Source organism: Neolamprologus multifasciatus, chromosome 17 (genome assembly GCF_963576455.1).
Source record: "Neolamprologus multifasciatus chromosome 17, fNeoMul1.2, whole genome shotgun sequence".
NCBI lineage: Eukaryota > Metazoa > Chordata > Actinopteri > Cichliformes > Cichlidae > Neolamprologus > Neolamprologus multifasciatus.
In genome coordinates this window covers 18713852-18730652 of record NC_140455.1, presented here as the reverse complement: position 1 = coordinate 18730652, position 16801 = coordinate 18713852, and the positions used below count along the sequence as shown (strand labels likewise).

General features: G+C 40.3%; 1 protein-coding gene across 8 annotated transcripts in view; it reads right to left on the bottom strand.

The window, feature by feature from the left end:
* shank3b (SH3 and multiple ankyrin repeat domains 3b) overlaps window positions 1–16801 on the bottom strand; it is a 60581-nt gene that overhangs the window by 26362 nt on the left and 17418 nt on the right. For 6 of the 8 annotated variants that reach the window (XM_085137175.1, XM_085137178.1, XM_085137176.1 and 3 more), the window contains exons 3-6: window positions 3519–3690; window positions 3167–3370; window positions 1848–1919; window positions 1321–1429 (exon numbers count right to left, since the gene is read on the bottom strand). In XM_085137175.1, the coding sequence (XP_084993301.1) occupies window positions 1321–1429; window positions 1848–1919; window positions 3167–3370; window positions 3519–3686 (553 nt within the window). In that variant the 5' untranslated portion in view covers window positions 3687–3690. The remainder of the gene's footprint in view (window positions 1–1320; window positions 1430–1847; window positions 1920–3166; window positions 3371–3518; window positions 3691–16801) is intronic. The other 2 variants (XM_085137180.1, XM_085137181.1) reach the window with 2 other exon arrangements.

The window sequence follows — 16801 nt, the reverse complement described above, 5'->3', positions numbered from 1 at the left end:
AATTCAATTCAGTTTTATTTATAAAGCACCTATATCACTGCAGAGCATGTAACAGACCCACTGGTTCATCGTGTGGATGTCACTGTTTTGCCTCTCGTAGGCGTGAAATGGACATGCTTAAGTTGCAGTACCAGCAGGGGCGAGAATTTATTTAAACCCAGTCGCTGCTAACCAAGGAAGGTATGAAGTACATTCCAGGCTCCTTCTGTGTCAGGTAAGATTGAGCTGCACATGCAAGTGTGTTAGTAATGTTTCTTTAAAAGTTTACCCATGATTGTTTTCTAATGGCTTTAAATACCTTTACCTTTACTGCAAGATAAAGATGCTACAATAATAGAGACAATCAGAGGACCCTCTTTGAGCAAGCACTTGGTGACAGTGGGAAGGAAAAACTCATTTGTGCCTGGCTCATGGATAGATAAAGTTGGGTATCATCTGCAAAGCAGTGAATATGGATGTGGTGCTTTCTAATGATACTGCTTAAGGGAAGCATGTGGTGGGTTCAGACTATAGGATGTTTCTCAGACTAATCATAGTTAGGATGGTTTCGGGAAAGAAGAGCCAGTGATGGTAAATGGACTGGTTCATACATACTTTTCTTCTCCACTTCAGCATTTTATATAACATGTCTCAATCACCCAATCATACAAATAAACTTATACTTACTTCCTATCTAACATTCAGACACCCTCTAATAAACATTTTGGTAGCTACTTGGGGTTCCTTGCCTAAGAAAATTTGGCATGGAGACACTCACCAACCTGCCTACCAAGTCATAGCCACTCAAAACTTCCTGGAAAAACAACAGTGTTTGAACCCTTTAAAACTCAACCTTTTTAGTCCTTCTCTTTCTGTAGCAATTGGCTTATGGAGGACTTTCTCTCACTCAGGTGGAAACATTTGAAAAGCCAAATTAGCTTTAACAGTCCCTTTAAATACACAAAACCTTATAATCAAATGACCACAGCGAATGTTTCAAGGTTTGTGTTTCAATATACTGGATACTAATAATAAACACAATATGACTACCGGCTGAACATTGGAGCATCAAGGTTTTTTGGAGCCAAGTGGTCAGCTAGCTTGGTTATCAGGCTGCATTTATAGATTGTATAGGAACATTACACAGACACAGATACATGCTAATTATGCTCAGTAGCATCCAGCAAATAAATACAATACAAAAGTTTAATTCAACAAAACTGGAAGTCAGACTTCTTGGACTGTTAGTAAAATTAATTGCACAGCAGAAATATATTTATATTTCCAAAATGCAATTTCACACACTGAAAAATGATGCTGAAGGGATTTGCTCCTGCTCACCTCCCGTGTCAGAGTCGTGAAAGTTGGGATCGAGGCCTTTTTCCAACCACTTGGAAACCTTCTCCACATTCTTCTGGTGAACATGTTCCATGAAGCGCTTCAGATTGGCCTAACAGGGAAAGAAACACAACATAATTTTCTTATTTACTGAATATTATTCTATGAAGAAGCGGCACAAACTCCCTGAATTAAATCTGAAGTGAGTGTGGAGGAGTCGCAGTGAAGCAAACGCTGCTAAAATTTCCTGATCTGTTTTGCACTCTCAGCCAAATATAAATAACACATCTCCGAAAGCATCCCTCTGCATATTAAATGTACAACTATTTTTGTACATATTTATTTAAATCCTTTCATTATTTATTTCACCCAAGCTTCATATCATCACTTGCAGCAGTATTGTAACTGTGGGAATACAGCAGTAAACCTCTTTGTGTCCTTATTTAGAGACACAGTGTGAGCATTTTGCATTAATACTGTAATAATTCTGCAGTATTTAAATCTTGCATTAACAGTATTCTGTTTCCTACCTTGGTATGCAGCTTTGCCAGCTGTTTGTCGTCCACGTAACTCTGGGTGTAAACTCTCCTCTTGTAACGAAACTTCAAAAAAAAGAGACACAAACAGTCAAGTCTGGAATAAACTGAAGCTACATGATGCATGTAGAGAAGATTTCATGAGTTAGCTTTATGTTTTTAAATTGGTCTGTGATTAAAAAGATCACCAAACAGCCAAGAGCAATAAGTGTCATTCCCTGTTAAAAATATCTGACATTAACCTCTTTCAGTAGCGCCCTCTGGTGTATTAGCAGCATGTTTATGTGGGAAAAATTGCTGGAACCACAGCAAGAAGTCTATTTTGAAAGGGGTGGGGCTTACTGTGATATCACATGCTCATTGGCTAATTGGCCAATTGTGAATGACTCATGATTAGCTAATGAGCATCTTGTAAATAGTCCCGTTCTTGATTTTTATTGTGACCATAAGTTAATGACCATAATAAACTGATCAAGAAAGTGTTTACAGAGCTCCATACGGAAAGCTGTTTTCACAAACAGAAAACAGAAAAAATTAAATGACAGAAAGGTTCCTGTTTGTTTTCCACTATCTACTATTGAAATTGGGTTTTTTTTCTTACAATTTAAGAGTTGCAGTAGTCGTTTACTACAGCAGCATTTCTTTTTCATGCAGAAAAACTGAAAAGCACTGTTGAAATTGCACTTTTTCTTATACTAACATATCTCAAGGCTCAAGTGTGTAAATAATACTGACAGAAAGGTGAGTTTCACTGGTCTGGCCCAGTTAAGGTTAAAGTAGGCTGTATGTGGCCCATGATATAAAAAAAAACAAAACGAGTTTGACATCCCCTGTTTTATACTGTCTATGGTAGTGATAGTTAGTTGCATTCTACTTTTCACAAGAGACTGGGGGATACTCTGACTGCATTAGTATGATGCAGATGTTTGCATTTATACTTGTGCACAGGTTTGTCTGTATCATTAAGAGTTAATTTTACTAAAAAACAACAAAGGGAGAAGACTTCACAGCCAGGTCTGCATGCAGATTAAACAAGAGAAAGCAGCATGCTGGAAGAAAGTTGCTCTAAAAAGGTGTTTTTGATATTCTAATCCACAGGTTCAAATATCTGTTTGTTATGTATATCTTCACTTAAGTGTGAAAATTTAAACTACATGGGTTTTTGTTTAACTGAACTTTAATCTAGAAAAATATTACAGGGTTTTCTCTAAATATTACAACACTTCAGTCCTAATATAATGTTCTATAAGTTATAGCAGTGCTGTACGTTTTAGTATGTTTCATTGTTGTAGAAACACTGAGGTAAAGTTTACCTCCAGGTACGGGATGGGTGTGATGGGCGGGAGAGGATACTCCTTCAGCAGCCGCTCCTCGTCCAGAAACTTTCCGGCTCGGCCGTTGAACGCCGGCTGGAAGAGACCATAGTTCAAAACATCCGACAGAGACTGAGTCAACGTCACCAGAACCCTCTGCTTACTGGTCCAAACTGGTAACTCTGGGTCCAACCGCAAACACTTCTGAGAGAGCCAGAGACAGAGAAACAGGCGGACAGACAGAGAAAGAGACAGCCGGACAGACAGACAGACAGGTTTGTGCTGTGCCTTATGTTTATATACAAACTGTACATCGACACACAGTACACCTGTGTGTGTGCGTGTGTGTTACCGTCTGCTGCAGGTCCGGGATGCCGATGCGGACGACGATGCTGTTCCCAGTGGGTGTGTCCTCTCCCTCGTCGTCCCTGGCAACAACAGAGCCTGCCGGGTTGCCGTTTGTAACCGCCTGTTGCCGCGGGCGATCATGTTTGGTGTCAGCAGCCGGACTCAGAGGCATGTGGCTGAAACAGAAAGAATGGTGATTATGACTGCTGCACTAATCACAGAGCAGACATAGGCAACACTTTAGAACCTTGTCACACCCGCTGGATTTAATAATGCCATTCAAAGCTGCTGGTAAATCACTGAGACAGCTCTGCCACTCCCAAGTCATCATGGATGGGAAATGTTTTAACCCAAACCAACCAAGTAGGTCTTTGTGCCTAAACCTAATTAGGCAGTTCTCAGTATCTAAACCTGACCAAGTTATTCTCAGTGTCTAAACCTTCCCTAAATCTAACCAAGTAGTTTTTTGTTAAAAGCACAAACAAATAAAAATGAAATGAAGTGGTGACTGGCAAAAAGCTAAACCATTTGCACAACCCAAATATGCACAAACAATAGGTTCCAGATGACCATTCAGCATGGATTATATGGTTGCAAAAATTGTCTTAGAAATTCCACACGCCAAACACAACAGAATGGACAACTTATCATGCCATTTTAGTTCTTTAACCTCCTAGGACCTGCTGTCCACATATGTGGACATCACATTTTGGAATGTCCACATATGTGGAGAGTGCATGCTCAGTTGGTGCTGTGTATGTGTAATGCCCCATAGATGACTCTATGCGGTTCCAAAAAACTAGCAGACAGGTACGTGTGCCTTGGATCGGCAGCTGATGATTTTATTAATGTCACTTGAACCCAAGCAGAACCCTAGCATACTCACAGAAGAAACTAATACAGATTCAAAGAACTGTTATCTCTTTGCAACAAGTACTTCAACAGGCAGCACATCAAGGCACAGATGCCAAAATACACCTCGTGTTAAGTTCACAAAATACTAACACTCTAGAATGAGAACCGTTTCGGTAGTGAAAGATAACAATGAATAGTGTGCTTGTTCAGACAGGCCATGTAATCAAACTCAGCTGAACCCAAACCAGTCTGCATGAGCCAGTGATCAGCTGTTACCATATAGACTGTGCTACTCAAGCTGCTTCAGACTGGCTAGAGTTGCTGCACATCTGCAAGTGACTTTGCAACCTGTCTCCAGTCTAAATCCTTCATTTCACATTGTTTCTGAATGAAACCCATGTCTGTTGCATTATTTCTATTTATTACCTTCTATGTGCCTTTTTGTTGTCTGTCTATCCTCACATTGCTTCTACTTGTGCTCAGTTTCCTCTGACACAGTTACTGGGTCAGCTTTGCACACTTTTGCTTTGTTGGGACACACAATCATGGACCCACTTTAACTTTTAAATAAAGTTTAAATGAAGAGATGTCCAAACCTTAAAATCATATTAAAATATGGATTGAAAAACGGTCTCTATTATGACAGAGATATTGGCATGAATCTAACAGCCTCCTACAGACATCTCTCACAGGGGATATTTTGCATTTACAGAGGTTAACAGTCAAAATGGCTGCTTTCCATTAGTGTTTTCCACCGCACACCAAATGTAGCACATCAGCGTTCGTGTAATTAAAGACCAGGTATCTTCTTAGTTTAATTCTCTGTGATCGTGGGACGATATCTTATTCATATAGTCTGCTGCTGACTCTGATATGACCTCCACCTCCTCCAACGCTAATAATGTCCTCAGGATGTTACATCACATCCTGTTTTTCACCCCTTAACCAAGCGTTCACACAGTGGGAAGTGTCTGTACAACAGTTTGACTAAAGTTTAGTTGCTGTGTGAAAATTATTAGACAGGGAAGGGAAAGGAAAGAGGAGAAAGAGGAGCTGGATGAAATTCATTCCTCAGTTATCTTGCAATATTCATTCTGAAAATAATGTAGTATTTTAATAATACTATATTTTTTGTTGATAATTGTAACATACATGTTTTGATAACATTTTATGATCTTTATTATTTTTTAAATTAAAAGGAAGGCCATATCAAAGGGATTAAAGGAGCTGCAGTAGATATTCAGCAGATTATTTCCAAAGAGTTTTTGTCACACGTTAAAGCAAGTCATGGTGTTCCACAGGGTCCAATGCTCGGACCCATACTTTTAACTGCAATTATACATGCTTTGCGTCAGAAATACTATAAGAAAACACTGCACACATTTCACGCCATTGCAGATGACACCCAACTAAAGCAGGGCAATATGACAAAAAATATTTATCACGATATACATTTCAAAATTTGCGATAACGATGTAACTGACGATATAATTGACACTAGACAAAATACTTTACAACTTCACAACTTTATTAGTGAAAAAAAAATATCAATGTATTTTCACTTAAATAAACAGCTGTTTTTTATGTGCATTAAAGTTTTATAAAAATTTTACAGTGCAAATGCTAATTCCTTGCTGATAGTTTAACCAAAAGGCATTTCCAGTGGAAACTGGCCGACATATCCTCAGCATAACCATGTATAATATCCACAAAACTTAAAAAGAGGTTATACACACACAGTACGGTAATATTATGTTGAAGCACAGTACATATCACTCCGCGAGGCTCCTGCCTACGATAGCCATCCAACAATCCATCAAGCGGTGCGGGTTCGTAGCTTAGCAAAGTTGTACTAAAACATTTGACAGATTTTCGAGCGCCGTGTACCACAGAAAATGGTTTCGAGGTCAGTAAACACAACCAGAATCCAAACATAAGGCACACAGGATTATAAGGGGCACTGTCGATTTTCAGAAAAATCAAAGGATTGATTTTAAGTGTGCTGTATTTTCCAAAAAAACACGGTAATAACGACGGCCCTCTAGCATGCGCTACCAAAAATAGTGTTTTGTTGTGTATCTGACGGACGAAAGCTAAACCAGTTCCACACCACTGAAGTTGCAGCATTTTTACAAACCAATTCTGGTTCATCTGTTTCATTCAACGATCCGCTTTCGCCCTTCTCGTTCTGTGTCGCTGCCATGTGCGTATGAAAGCCAAGGAACTGTGCATGCGCGTTTTACCCATATTCTATCGCGATATTTCATTTTCTTATCGTTGCCCAACATTATACTGATATTACCGTGAACAGTATGATATGGCCCAACCTTACACCGAACTCTGTTGATCATGGCTGAATAGCTGCTGCATTTAGCATGTGAAGTAGCAAGTATCCTTAGGCAAGATAATGAACCCAAGTTTTTCGCAAAGTGTTCATTGGACTGCGAATAGAGTAGAAAAACACAGTTTGAATGGGTGAATGGGGCATGTTAAAGTGCTGTTAGTGCTCAAGTAGAGAAGTGCTATAAAAGAACCAGTCCATTTAACATCCATTAGGCCAGACTAGAACTATGTTAGAGACATAATGGCCTGGATTACTTGTAATTTTGTTCTTTTAAATTCAGACAAAATGGAGGTTATTGTTCTTGGGCCTAAAAATCTGAAAACCACAATGTCTAATCAGATACTTAGTGTGCCTCCAGCATAACTGTGAGGAACATGGGAGTAATTTTTGGACAGGACATGTCCTTCAACCAAACATTAAACAAAAGTCTGATGGCAGTAAAGAGAAACATCCTGTCTCAGAGTGATGTTGAAAAACTAGTCTACATAATTATTATTTCTAGGCTAGACTTGTAATTACTTCTTATCTCGTTGTAAAGCTCCCTGAAAACTCTTCACTTGATCCATAACAACACCCCATCATATCATAAAGACCTCATAATACCTTAATATCCCAACAGTACACTTCGCTCTCAGAGTGGAGGGTTATTTGTGATTCCTGACTTTCTAAAAGTAGAATGGGAGGTAAAGCTCTCAGGCCCTCACCTGTGGAACCACCTCCCAGTTCAGATTCAGAAGACACCCTCTCTACTTTTACGATCGATCATCAAACTTTCCTTTTTGGAAAAGCTAATAGTTAGGGTTGGATCAGGTGACCATGAACCATCACTTAGTTTTCTTCGTTAAGCTCAGGCTGCTGCGGGACTTCCCATATTGCAATGAGCATTTCTTCAGTCTTCAGGTATTTCTTTGCCACTACTGGATGTCTTTAATGTTTGTCTTCTCTCTCCTGTAGTTTGTCTTTTGTCCTGTTTGTTGTCAGTGGTCTTCATGCTCCTCTATTCTCTCTTTGCTTTCCCTTCACTCTGCAACCAGTCACAACAGATGGCTGCTCCTCCTTGAGCCTTGTTTTCTCAGAGGTTTTGTCCAATATGTTCTCATTCCAGGGGCCAATAAGATGCTGTTTTGTCAGAAGCCACCTGTGTACAATATGTCCTTTGGCATAGCTGCCTTGACCCGCCAGCTGCCACAATATGAGCCTCGGAGAAATAACAGCTACAAACTGCATCTTTGTCAGCAGGTTAAAGTGATGGAAATGGCTTAAGTAGTGAAATGCTCTGCCAGGAAGTAATGGTTTATGTCCTGTGAAGTGCTTGAGTTTTGCGCTTTGGTTTTTTATTTACTTCTTGATTTGTTTAAGTTGCAAGCACCTTTACTACAGATTACTTGGTTTGGTTAAGATATCATAAACAACTTGGTTACCTTTAGGTACTACAAACTACTTGGGTGGCTGGGGCCAGGAGGTAAAGCACTACTGCTGCTCCACTCTGCATGCCAAAGTATCCTTGGGTAAGAAACAAACCCTAAGTTGCTCTTCAACGTATTTAGGTATTGTTTTTGTTTCCTGTGTTGAGTCACAACAACAGGTTAATTGGAAGTGAAAGCCACATCAGACCAGTTGTGTCCTCGTGATGAAGCATGAATGAAGAAGACTGGCTGTTGTTTCCTTTTAAAGTGAAGCTGATTTTTTTCTCCCTGCTGTTGTGCTTGCTGGATCTCTTGGTCTTGAGTGTATAATGTTATTGGGCCTTCACCTTATACCAGAACAGGGCTCACAAAATCGCTAGCCCGACATCCCGGAGCTAGCGATATCTCCAGTCGGGCGACCACAATCTATCTCAGCCCCGCCCGTCGGGCTATATGATAACCCAACGGGGCTGAGATTTTGGTCGCCCGACCGGACATATCGCTAGCTCCGGGATGTCGGGCTAGCGATTTTGCGAGTCCTGCAGAAACATGCTTGATGACTGTTGTGATTTTGAGTGATTTAAGTAAAAAAAAAAAAAAGGGAAAGCAGCAGTTCCTGTGATAAGAAGGACACACCAAACCTGCTAAGTCCTGTGGTTGAAAACAGTCTAAGAGACTCTGGACATGAAGCAGAGAGAGACTCGACCTCGACCTTGTCGTTAGCCTTAATGGACAATGCTGACAGGCCAAATGGTCCAATCGCTTCCACCGAGCTAAAGAGGTCAGAGAAGAAAAAAGCTTTAACAGAAGTCCCTCCCAGCAGCTTCTCCTGACCGATGCTCCTCTTGCTGCTGATGCTCTAACACTGCATTAGTACTCCTTTAATCATTGTTCATATTAATCATCACTGCTACTAATTAACAGCTGATTACCCCTCACGCTGATAAAGCTGGGCAGAGCCGGAGTCAGAACTTAATGGCTGCTTCCATTACAGCTGAGGATGAAAGCGAGGAAGACGGGGAGGCGAGGATGAGTTGTGAGTTGTCATAGAAACTGGAATAGCAGGGAATCCTGTGCTAACCTCACTGTGTCACTCTGTATGTGTGTGCGTGTTTTTAAAAAAGCCTCCTGATCTACATGGTCGCTGTTGCTATGGCAACGGAGTTGAACAATTTTCGCAGATCCCGTTTAAAACATCAACCTGCTGACTCTCTCTCTCTCCTCCTCTCCTGTCTGTCATGCTTGCTCAGCCATCGCAGCACTACGCTTAAAGTCTACATGTCCATCCACTCCGAGACACTTCAGCTGCGTTTAAAGAAATAACAGCTATGGGAACGCAATGATTTTCAGCGTAGGATCGATGTAAGCTGACGGGAGGAGAAGCAGATGGGAGTTCAGAGGCAGTTCAGCTATTTGAAGATGGATTTATGAACTCAGCAGGACCCACTCATGTTTAAAGGACCACACTACTGCTTTCTTTTTAATGCCTGTTCTTAAAAACAACAGACTTGTTTCCCTGAGGTCAAAAAGGCAACTCCTTAAAAGGCTCTTCGACAACACGGTTAGAAAAGCTTAATATAAAAGTTTCATATAAAAACAGTTAAAGTTTTAAAAACAGACCAATCTTAGTAGGGCAAAAATTACAATCATGGTTATTTAACACCCAGCTTTTGAAAAAAAAAAAGAAGCATATGTGCTGTTCACCACAGGACTAACAAGCTGATTTGGTTTTATTATTCATACGCTGTCAAGGATTTGGCTGGATTCATAACAACAAGACAAAACCAGAGCAGCATTGTGAGGAGGGAGGCAGCAAAATAATTGGTTTGGTTGTTCATAATCGCAGCCGTACATCTCAGGATCAGAGCAGACTAGAAATTAAATAACATCTGATGATTTACAGAATAAAGTATGATGTTCATTTTGTAAATTATGACTCTCATTAGATTCAGAAAGGACGATGAAACAGGGCAGCTGGCAAGTCATGATTCATGAGTGTCCTGTCCTGTGGTTTCTCTGTCTGAGTCTCTCCTCTGTCACCTGGTTTCAAAGCTCAGATGGTGACTGTGATTTTAAAGCTTCAAAAATATGATTTCTCGCAGGTGATGTCACAGTGGCCACCTCCATCTTTTATATCCAGTCTGTGCTTGAAAGTGCTGATTGAAATGATAAGGAAAGTGTTTAATGAGGTCGTAGATCAGGTGACCTGCCAATGTCCTAACATGGCCATACGCAGACACTGATCCTTGCACCTCGGCAACCTTGACGCTGCAGCTATGGTGATGCTGATCCATTAAAGGTGTTACTAGAAATAAATAATAAAATCATAAGATGGATCTGTTGCGTCCCTCTGCAGCCCCTCATCTCTTTGCAGCTGCAGTGCAAGAGTGTTCAGCTGTTGCTAATTGACCACACCTAGTCAGGTGTGGATAAAGCCAGCCTTTCATGGTGGCTCACTACTCTTAGTGGTACCAGCTATTTTAGCCAATGTTGTTATGTATTAGTCTCCATATTTATTTATGCCGCAGCTTTTGAGCTGGCTCGTAACATAAATGGGGCTCATTCTAGATAGTTTGGACAAAAAGGTGAAGAGAGGCCAGGTTGGAGGAAATTAGCCTCCGTAGTGGTTAAAAGACGAGCTGAGTATGGTGTAGTGTTGTTCTGGTATTTTTAAAAAAATATTAAGAATCTAATCGTGAGCTGCTGTCAGATCTGCTTTGATGACTGCAAATATGATGAAGGCAAAATAGAGAGTATGAACACTCAAGTTAATTAAATTAAATCTGAACAAACCTCAGTGATATGGTCGAAATGCCAAATTTCCATGGGATTAGTGACAAAATACGAGGCGCTATCCGTTCCTTTGGTGTTGTGTTGGCCAATCATGCAAATTTTAATTTTATTACATTCCAACTCCACAAACTTTTCCAGCTTGTGGACTTCAACTTTGTGCACATGTGCAGTAGTACTTCTGAACACCTGGACACTTAGTGGACATGAAGCAGCTGTTTGGACCTTTTTAGTACCCTTGCACTCCATAAATAGCTATTTTTCAAGTGAGCTTTGAGCGGAAAGTGAGCTTTTGAAAACTGTCTGAATTTGTCGCTTGCTGCATTAAAATCTTTCCGTTGAGTTCCCAGCTTTAAAGATCTCGGATACTGAGAAAGTGTCCTTGAATGCACCAGCAGCGGATTTTCAAAGCGGTACCCGCTCTCAGCAGCATTACTACACAACCATAATTTTAGTTTTCCATAAAAGCCAATACCCCAAACACACTTTAAGCTGATTTTGACAGCATGCTGAAGTGAACTGAGGGTAATCAAGCAGCGCCAACAGGACACAGAGAAGCGGCTCCCTGAAATGAATCACTTCCTTTCATTTACTGCAGTAAAAGCCCCGTAATTGCTGATATATTTCACTCTAACATCTCACCCTGTGGAGGAATCCTCAGCACACAGGATGACATGTCAGCCTGTGAAACGTCACAGGACCAAATTAAAAAGACTCTTTCATTCCTTTTCCACCAACACACAGCTATTCAGAGCTAGAGCAGGCTCCAAAGTTTCCCAGCATGCACTGGGCAGAGGTCACACAAAGCTAAAAACAAAAACATTCATAGAAACACGTACGCAAGGTTTCTAAAGTCTTTGTTCCTCAGACGTTTTCCTACTGTTGACTTGTTCGTACTGTTAAAGGTTAATTCAGGATAGTTTTACTGTAGGGATGCAATGATAATTTTAAACGATTATTTGGGCTTCTGACAACTTCGGTAAAATCAAGATTAAAAACATCATCAATATAAATATCACAATTGAATCTTTTTTTTCTAATCCCTGTTTTAAAAAAAATTGAATTCTGTTTTATAACTTAAACTCTACATTTAATTTAAAAAAACGGTGGGGAAAATGGATTTAATGATGAAATGGAGAACTTTTATTTATTTATTTAGAATAGCAGTTCATTTTGAGTTTGATGCCTGCAAAAAAACTCAAATAAAGTTGGGGCTGAGGCAGAGTTTTCACTGTGTTGCATCAGATCTTCTTTTAACAACACTCTGTAATTGTTTTGGGAACCGAGGACACAGATTTGTGTAGTTGTTAAAGCTGAACCCTTTACAGTTCTTGCTTGATGTGGGAGTTTTTCTGGTTAAATGTTCAGGGTTTTGTTTGTCATCATTTCTACTTCAAAACGCTTCTATGGGGTGACAGGTCCAACATCCTGGATCATATCCACATGCAGACACTGCACCCTCCTCTGCCATACAAACTGCTAAGGAATGGCCCGAGGAACACGACAAAGAGCCCAAGGTGTTTAACTGCCCTCCAGTTTCCCAAGATCCCAATTAGCACCTGAATGCTTGAGGCGTTAGCGTAACCCTGATCCATGGAGGATGTTTTTAACATGTTGGTTTTTTTTAAATTTACCTCCCACTTTAAATACCACTGCAGACCACCATATACACTACGACAATAGCACTCTCCTGGAAATTATTCATGGCCGATGCAAAATACTGCTCCAAAAGAGCCGAGCCTGTTAAACAGGCCTCCAGATTCTGATACTCCGTCTTTGGCATGGGCCAGAACAAGCCTGATCCAGGGAGACTTCACCCCACAACCCTAAGGAATATATCCATTTCCTAACGGACAAGAGGAGCTTGGTTGGCACACAGAGGATCTAAACAAAAAGGCAGCTGGTTTCAAATGCTGGAAGACAAAGGTTTACCAGTCAATCTAAGCCTGGGTAACCAAAAGAATGAGATCATGAGACCAGTACTGGTCCGTGAGTTGTTTGGTACTGGGCCGCGAGAGTTGAGGTTCAGGTGTGAAATTGATGGCTTTCAGGGTTTCAGCGGTTTTTAGCGTTATTTTTTTTTTCTTTATCATTTTTATCATTAACCCGTGTGTCTTTTTTTGGTACCAGTACTGGTTTTATTTTGTTGTATTTATCCGCGACAACTTAAAGGCCGGTCCGTGAAAATATTGTCGGACATAAACTGGTCCGTAGTGCAAAAAAGGTTGGGGACCGCTGCTTTAAAGGATTACCTCTGCAAACATAGTTTTGTATGCCTACTAGGAACCAACCATTAATACGATGCTTGTGATACACGATGATCAAGTCATTTTGCCTCTGGTTTTAGAGTCAGGCAATCCTCTGCGTGTCTCTCCTTGGTGTTTTTCTGAGAATATCCAGCTGGGAGGAGACGTTGGGGTAAACCCAGAACTTCCTGCAGATCTGACATGGGAGTGCCTCGTGATCTTCTAGGAGGAACTAGAAAACAATGCTAGAGGAAATGACATCCAGAGGACAATGCTTAGCCACTACAACTGTAACCTGACTTTACATGAGCAAAACAAACTGGATGAATGGTTTTAACCTCTTAACATCCACTAGTATAGTTTGTGTTAGCCACACAATAATTAAGCTAATAAAGTGCCACACATTCATTTTGGTCTTGCAGTGTTTTTTAAACAGATTTTTCCCCTTTGAATCCGTAATTAGGAAAAACTATAAAAGTATATAAAAGGTGATTGTGAAATAAACTCTGACTCTAACCCTAACCTTAGACAGATTACTGGAAGATGTTATATAAGTCATCTCGTCTGTGAGCAACTTGGGATCCCCCCAGGAAAATGCTGCTTAGTCTGCTGCCCACATGACCCAACTTCAGATAAGAGGAAGACAATGGATGGGAAAGTGGATTTTTTAATGTTGTGGCTGATCCATAATCCATCTAATAGCAGTGGAATATTAGTGTGGACAAAAAGTGAGTGAAATCCCAGGAGACACACTTACTGTAACCTAGTTTTTTCAGCTCAGCTCTTTTGTCTTCTGCCACTGCATTTCTGTTGTACAAAATGAGCGGAAAATTGTGTTATTATCAATTTGTCATCAGTTCACTGAGTGTTTCTCTGCTCCCTGTTTTCCCAGTAAATACTGGCTCCTAACACCTGAAGAGAAGGTCATATAAGTGTACTGCATCTGTGCTTATTGAAATAACCTGGTGCACTCTCAAACACAGAGCCTGTATTAATGTCCAGCTCTGTCCACTTGCTGCCTTGACAGTTCCCACTGCAATCAGCTTTAAGTTGCAGGGTTTGATTTTCAGCCTCCACTTCAGCTTCCACTTCAGCTCTACCAATCAGAGATGCTGAATCACTTTCCTGTCATTCAAATAACCTTTCATAGAGAGAGAAGGTGGTTGACTGGAGTCCAGAAACACTAAACTGACTGAAGATTATGTTTTCTCTGCTTGTGATTAGCATGGTGAGACCTGAGAAATCCCCCTTTCTGTCTGTTTAAAAAGGCAACAAACACTTCTGAAGCCAAACTCACTGACGAAGCATTTCTGAATAGCCCTGCAGCTGTTGAGGTTTTCACTCCTGTGTGCATTTTTCTTTTTATCTCCACCTGTTCTGAGGGTTTTGAACTGAGAAACTCTCATCGGTCGTAACAAAAGAACGCACAGAAAAAGCCAAACTGCATTTTCATTCCTCAGTGCCTGAAATAAAAGCTCAATAAATTAGAGCTTTTCGCTGTTGTTTTGACGGCTTAACCTTCAAAATGAAGGCAAAGACAAAAGGCGAGCCAACAATGTGACAGCTGTTCAAATATAAATCTGCGACGTGCACTGTTGATGAAAAGCTTGATTACACAGGAGTTTCTAAATGCTACGTGTCCCCAGGATTCATCCTTTTTATGCATCCCATCCACTGCTTTTCTAGAAGTCACGTTTGCTGCCTCTTCATTTGTCTAAAGTTGAGGCAGATGTGAGGTGGGGAGGGGAACGGTTCCATTTTGGAAACTCACAAAAAGTGATTATACCATCTGACAGAATAATGAAGTGTTAGTGTTTCATTGAACTATTTTTTGTAAGTGGCAGTTAAATAAGCTGGCCCCTTATTCCAGCATGAAATCTAAGAAATCTTCATTGTCAAGCTACACTGCTTCTCTCAACAGTATCACGCTTTCTCGCCTGACACAGTGTGCAAGGTTGGAGCCATGTTGAGTTTTCCCCAACCTGTGGTGTCCCTCGAGGCTGCATTCATGGTCTTGTTCCTTTCTGTACTATACCTGCTTCCTTTAGGCTCTACTTTAAAAACGGATGTCATTCTATGCAGATGATACTCTATTACGTTTACTAGTAAAGTCCAACAACTTGAAGACCTAGCAATTGGTTTTACATTGTTTAGGGGCCCTAAACATCTGGATGTCCATAAACCTTAACAGCAAAACTAAGGTTCTGTTATTTGTTAGTTCAGACATTGCCTGTGCTCCTGATTGAAACACTATACTGAATCCTTAGTAAAGTACTTTAGTGTGACTTTAGACCAAAATAGACCCGCAGGCTCTCAACGTCCTGAAAGGCAAAGTAAACAACCCTTCTAAAAGTAAAATCAGTAAAAGATAAATTCTAGGCAAATAACTCTAAAAGTCAGTACTGGTATTTAACTTGACTTGAGAGGGCGTTTTTGTGCAAACAAACTGCCCCTGAACTAAACAGGGGCAGTTTTAAAATAAACCTTTATAGTTTATTTTGGCATCAGAAGCCATAATTTAAACCTTTTATGGAAAGGTCTACAGATATATGACAACATTTCATAATTCACAGAATCCATGTACAAAAAAAAAATCATAAATTGCAAATATGACCTTAATCTTAATTCAGGTCTGTATTATGTTCCTAATTGGTGTCTGTGAACATGTGTATTTCTGTCATTGATTGATACAACCATTTACTCCTAGTACAGGACTTACACAATGCAGCGTACAACACAAAGTCATCTGTTTCTAAAAGGGTTTTAAAACAAGGATCTCAATCTTATTGTTAAGAAATATGTTATTGTAACCCTGGTTAACATAGCTGTCAATAAATAAAAGCCTGTTAGTAAAAACAGTCATAAGAAATATATTACAGGTGATAAATAGTCAATAAATAGATCATAAAGGTTAAAAAACTTGCTAATTCATGGTGTTTTTATGTTAATTCAGGTAAGATGGCTAAAATATGTGTTCAGACTCTTATTGTGAAAGGGCACGCTGCAGCGTGACTCCTGTGACCAGCCACACCCAACTGGGTTGTTCTTTCTTTTTGATGCTGTAGAGGGAGAAATGCAGACTGTCCTTGCGGATCTGCTGCCTAAACAAGTGAAAAAATATTCAAAAACAAGCCAGAAGTCTACATAAAGCCATTTTTGTACTCTGGAGAATGTATATTTGTTTTTCCAACCTGTCCTTGCCTCAGTGACGTTGTGAACATAACTGAACGGGACTTGGCCATTAAGGTTTGGATTGGGAAATGCTGAGCTAGAATCGAAGTTTGATTCGCTGAGCAAGAAACAAGATGGCAAGCCACCAACGAACTGTGCTGAGCAGGAAAAGGGAAAAACGGCCCCTGCTGCAGGTTGCGCTCTTTCACTGAAAAAAAACTGGTAGGATTAATCCATACACCTCTGCAAAAGAACAGTGGACTCTCAAAGCACCGATTAAGCATTCAGAGTAATTCTGGGACTAATAGTTAAAGGACACAGAGACAACTTTTCTTTGTTTGTTTGTTTGTTTAACCTCTTAAGCCCCAAGCCTAACTGATCTCCTGCTTTTTGCCCCCGTATCAGGGGGCGTTGGGGCTTACGAGGTTAAGAGGTTATCCAGCCTTTTGCTGAATTGTTTTCAGTTTTTTAAATT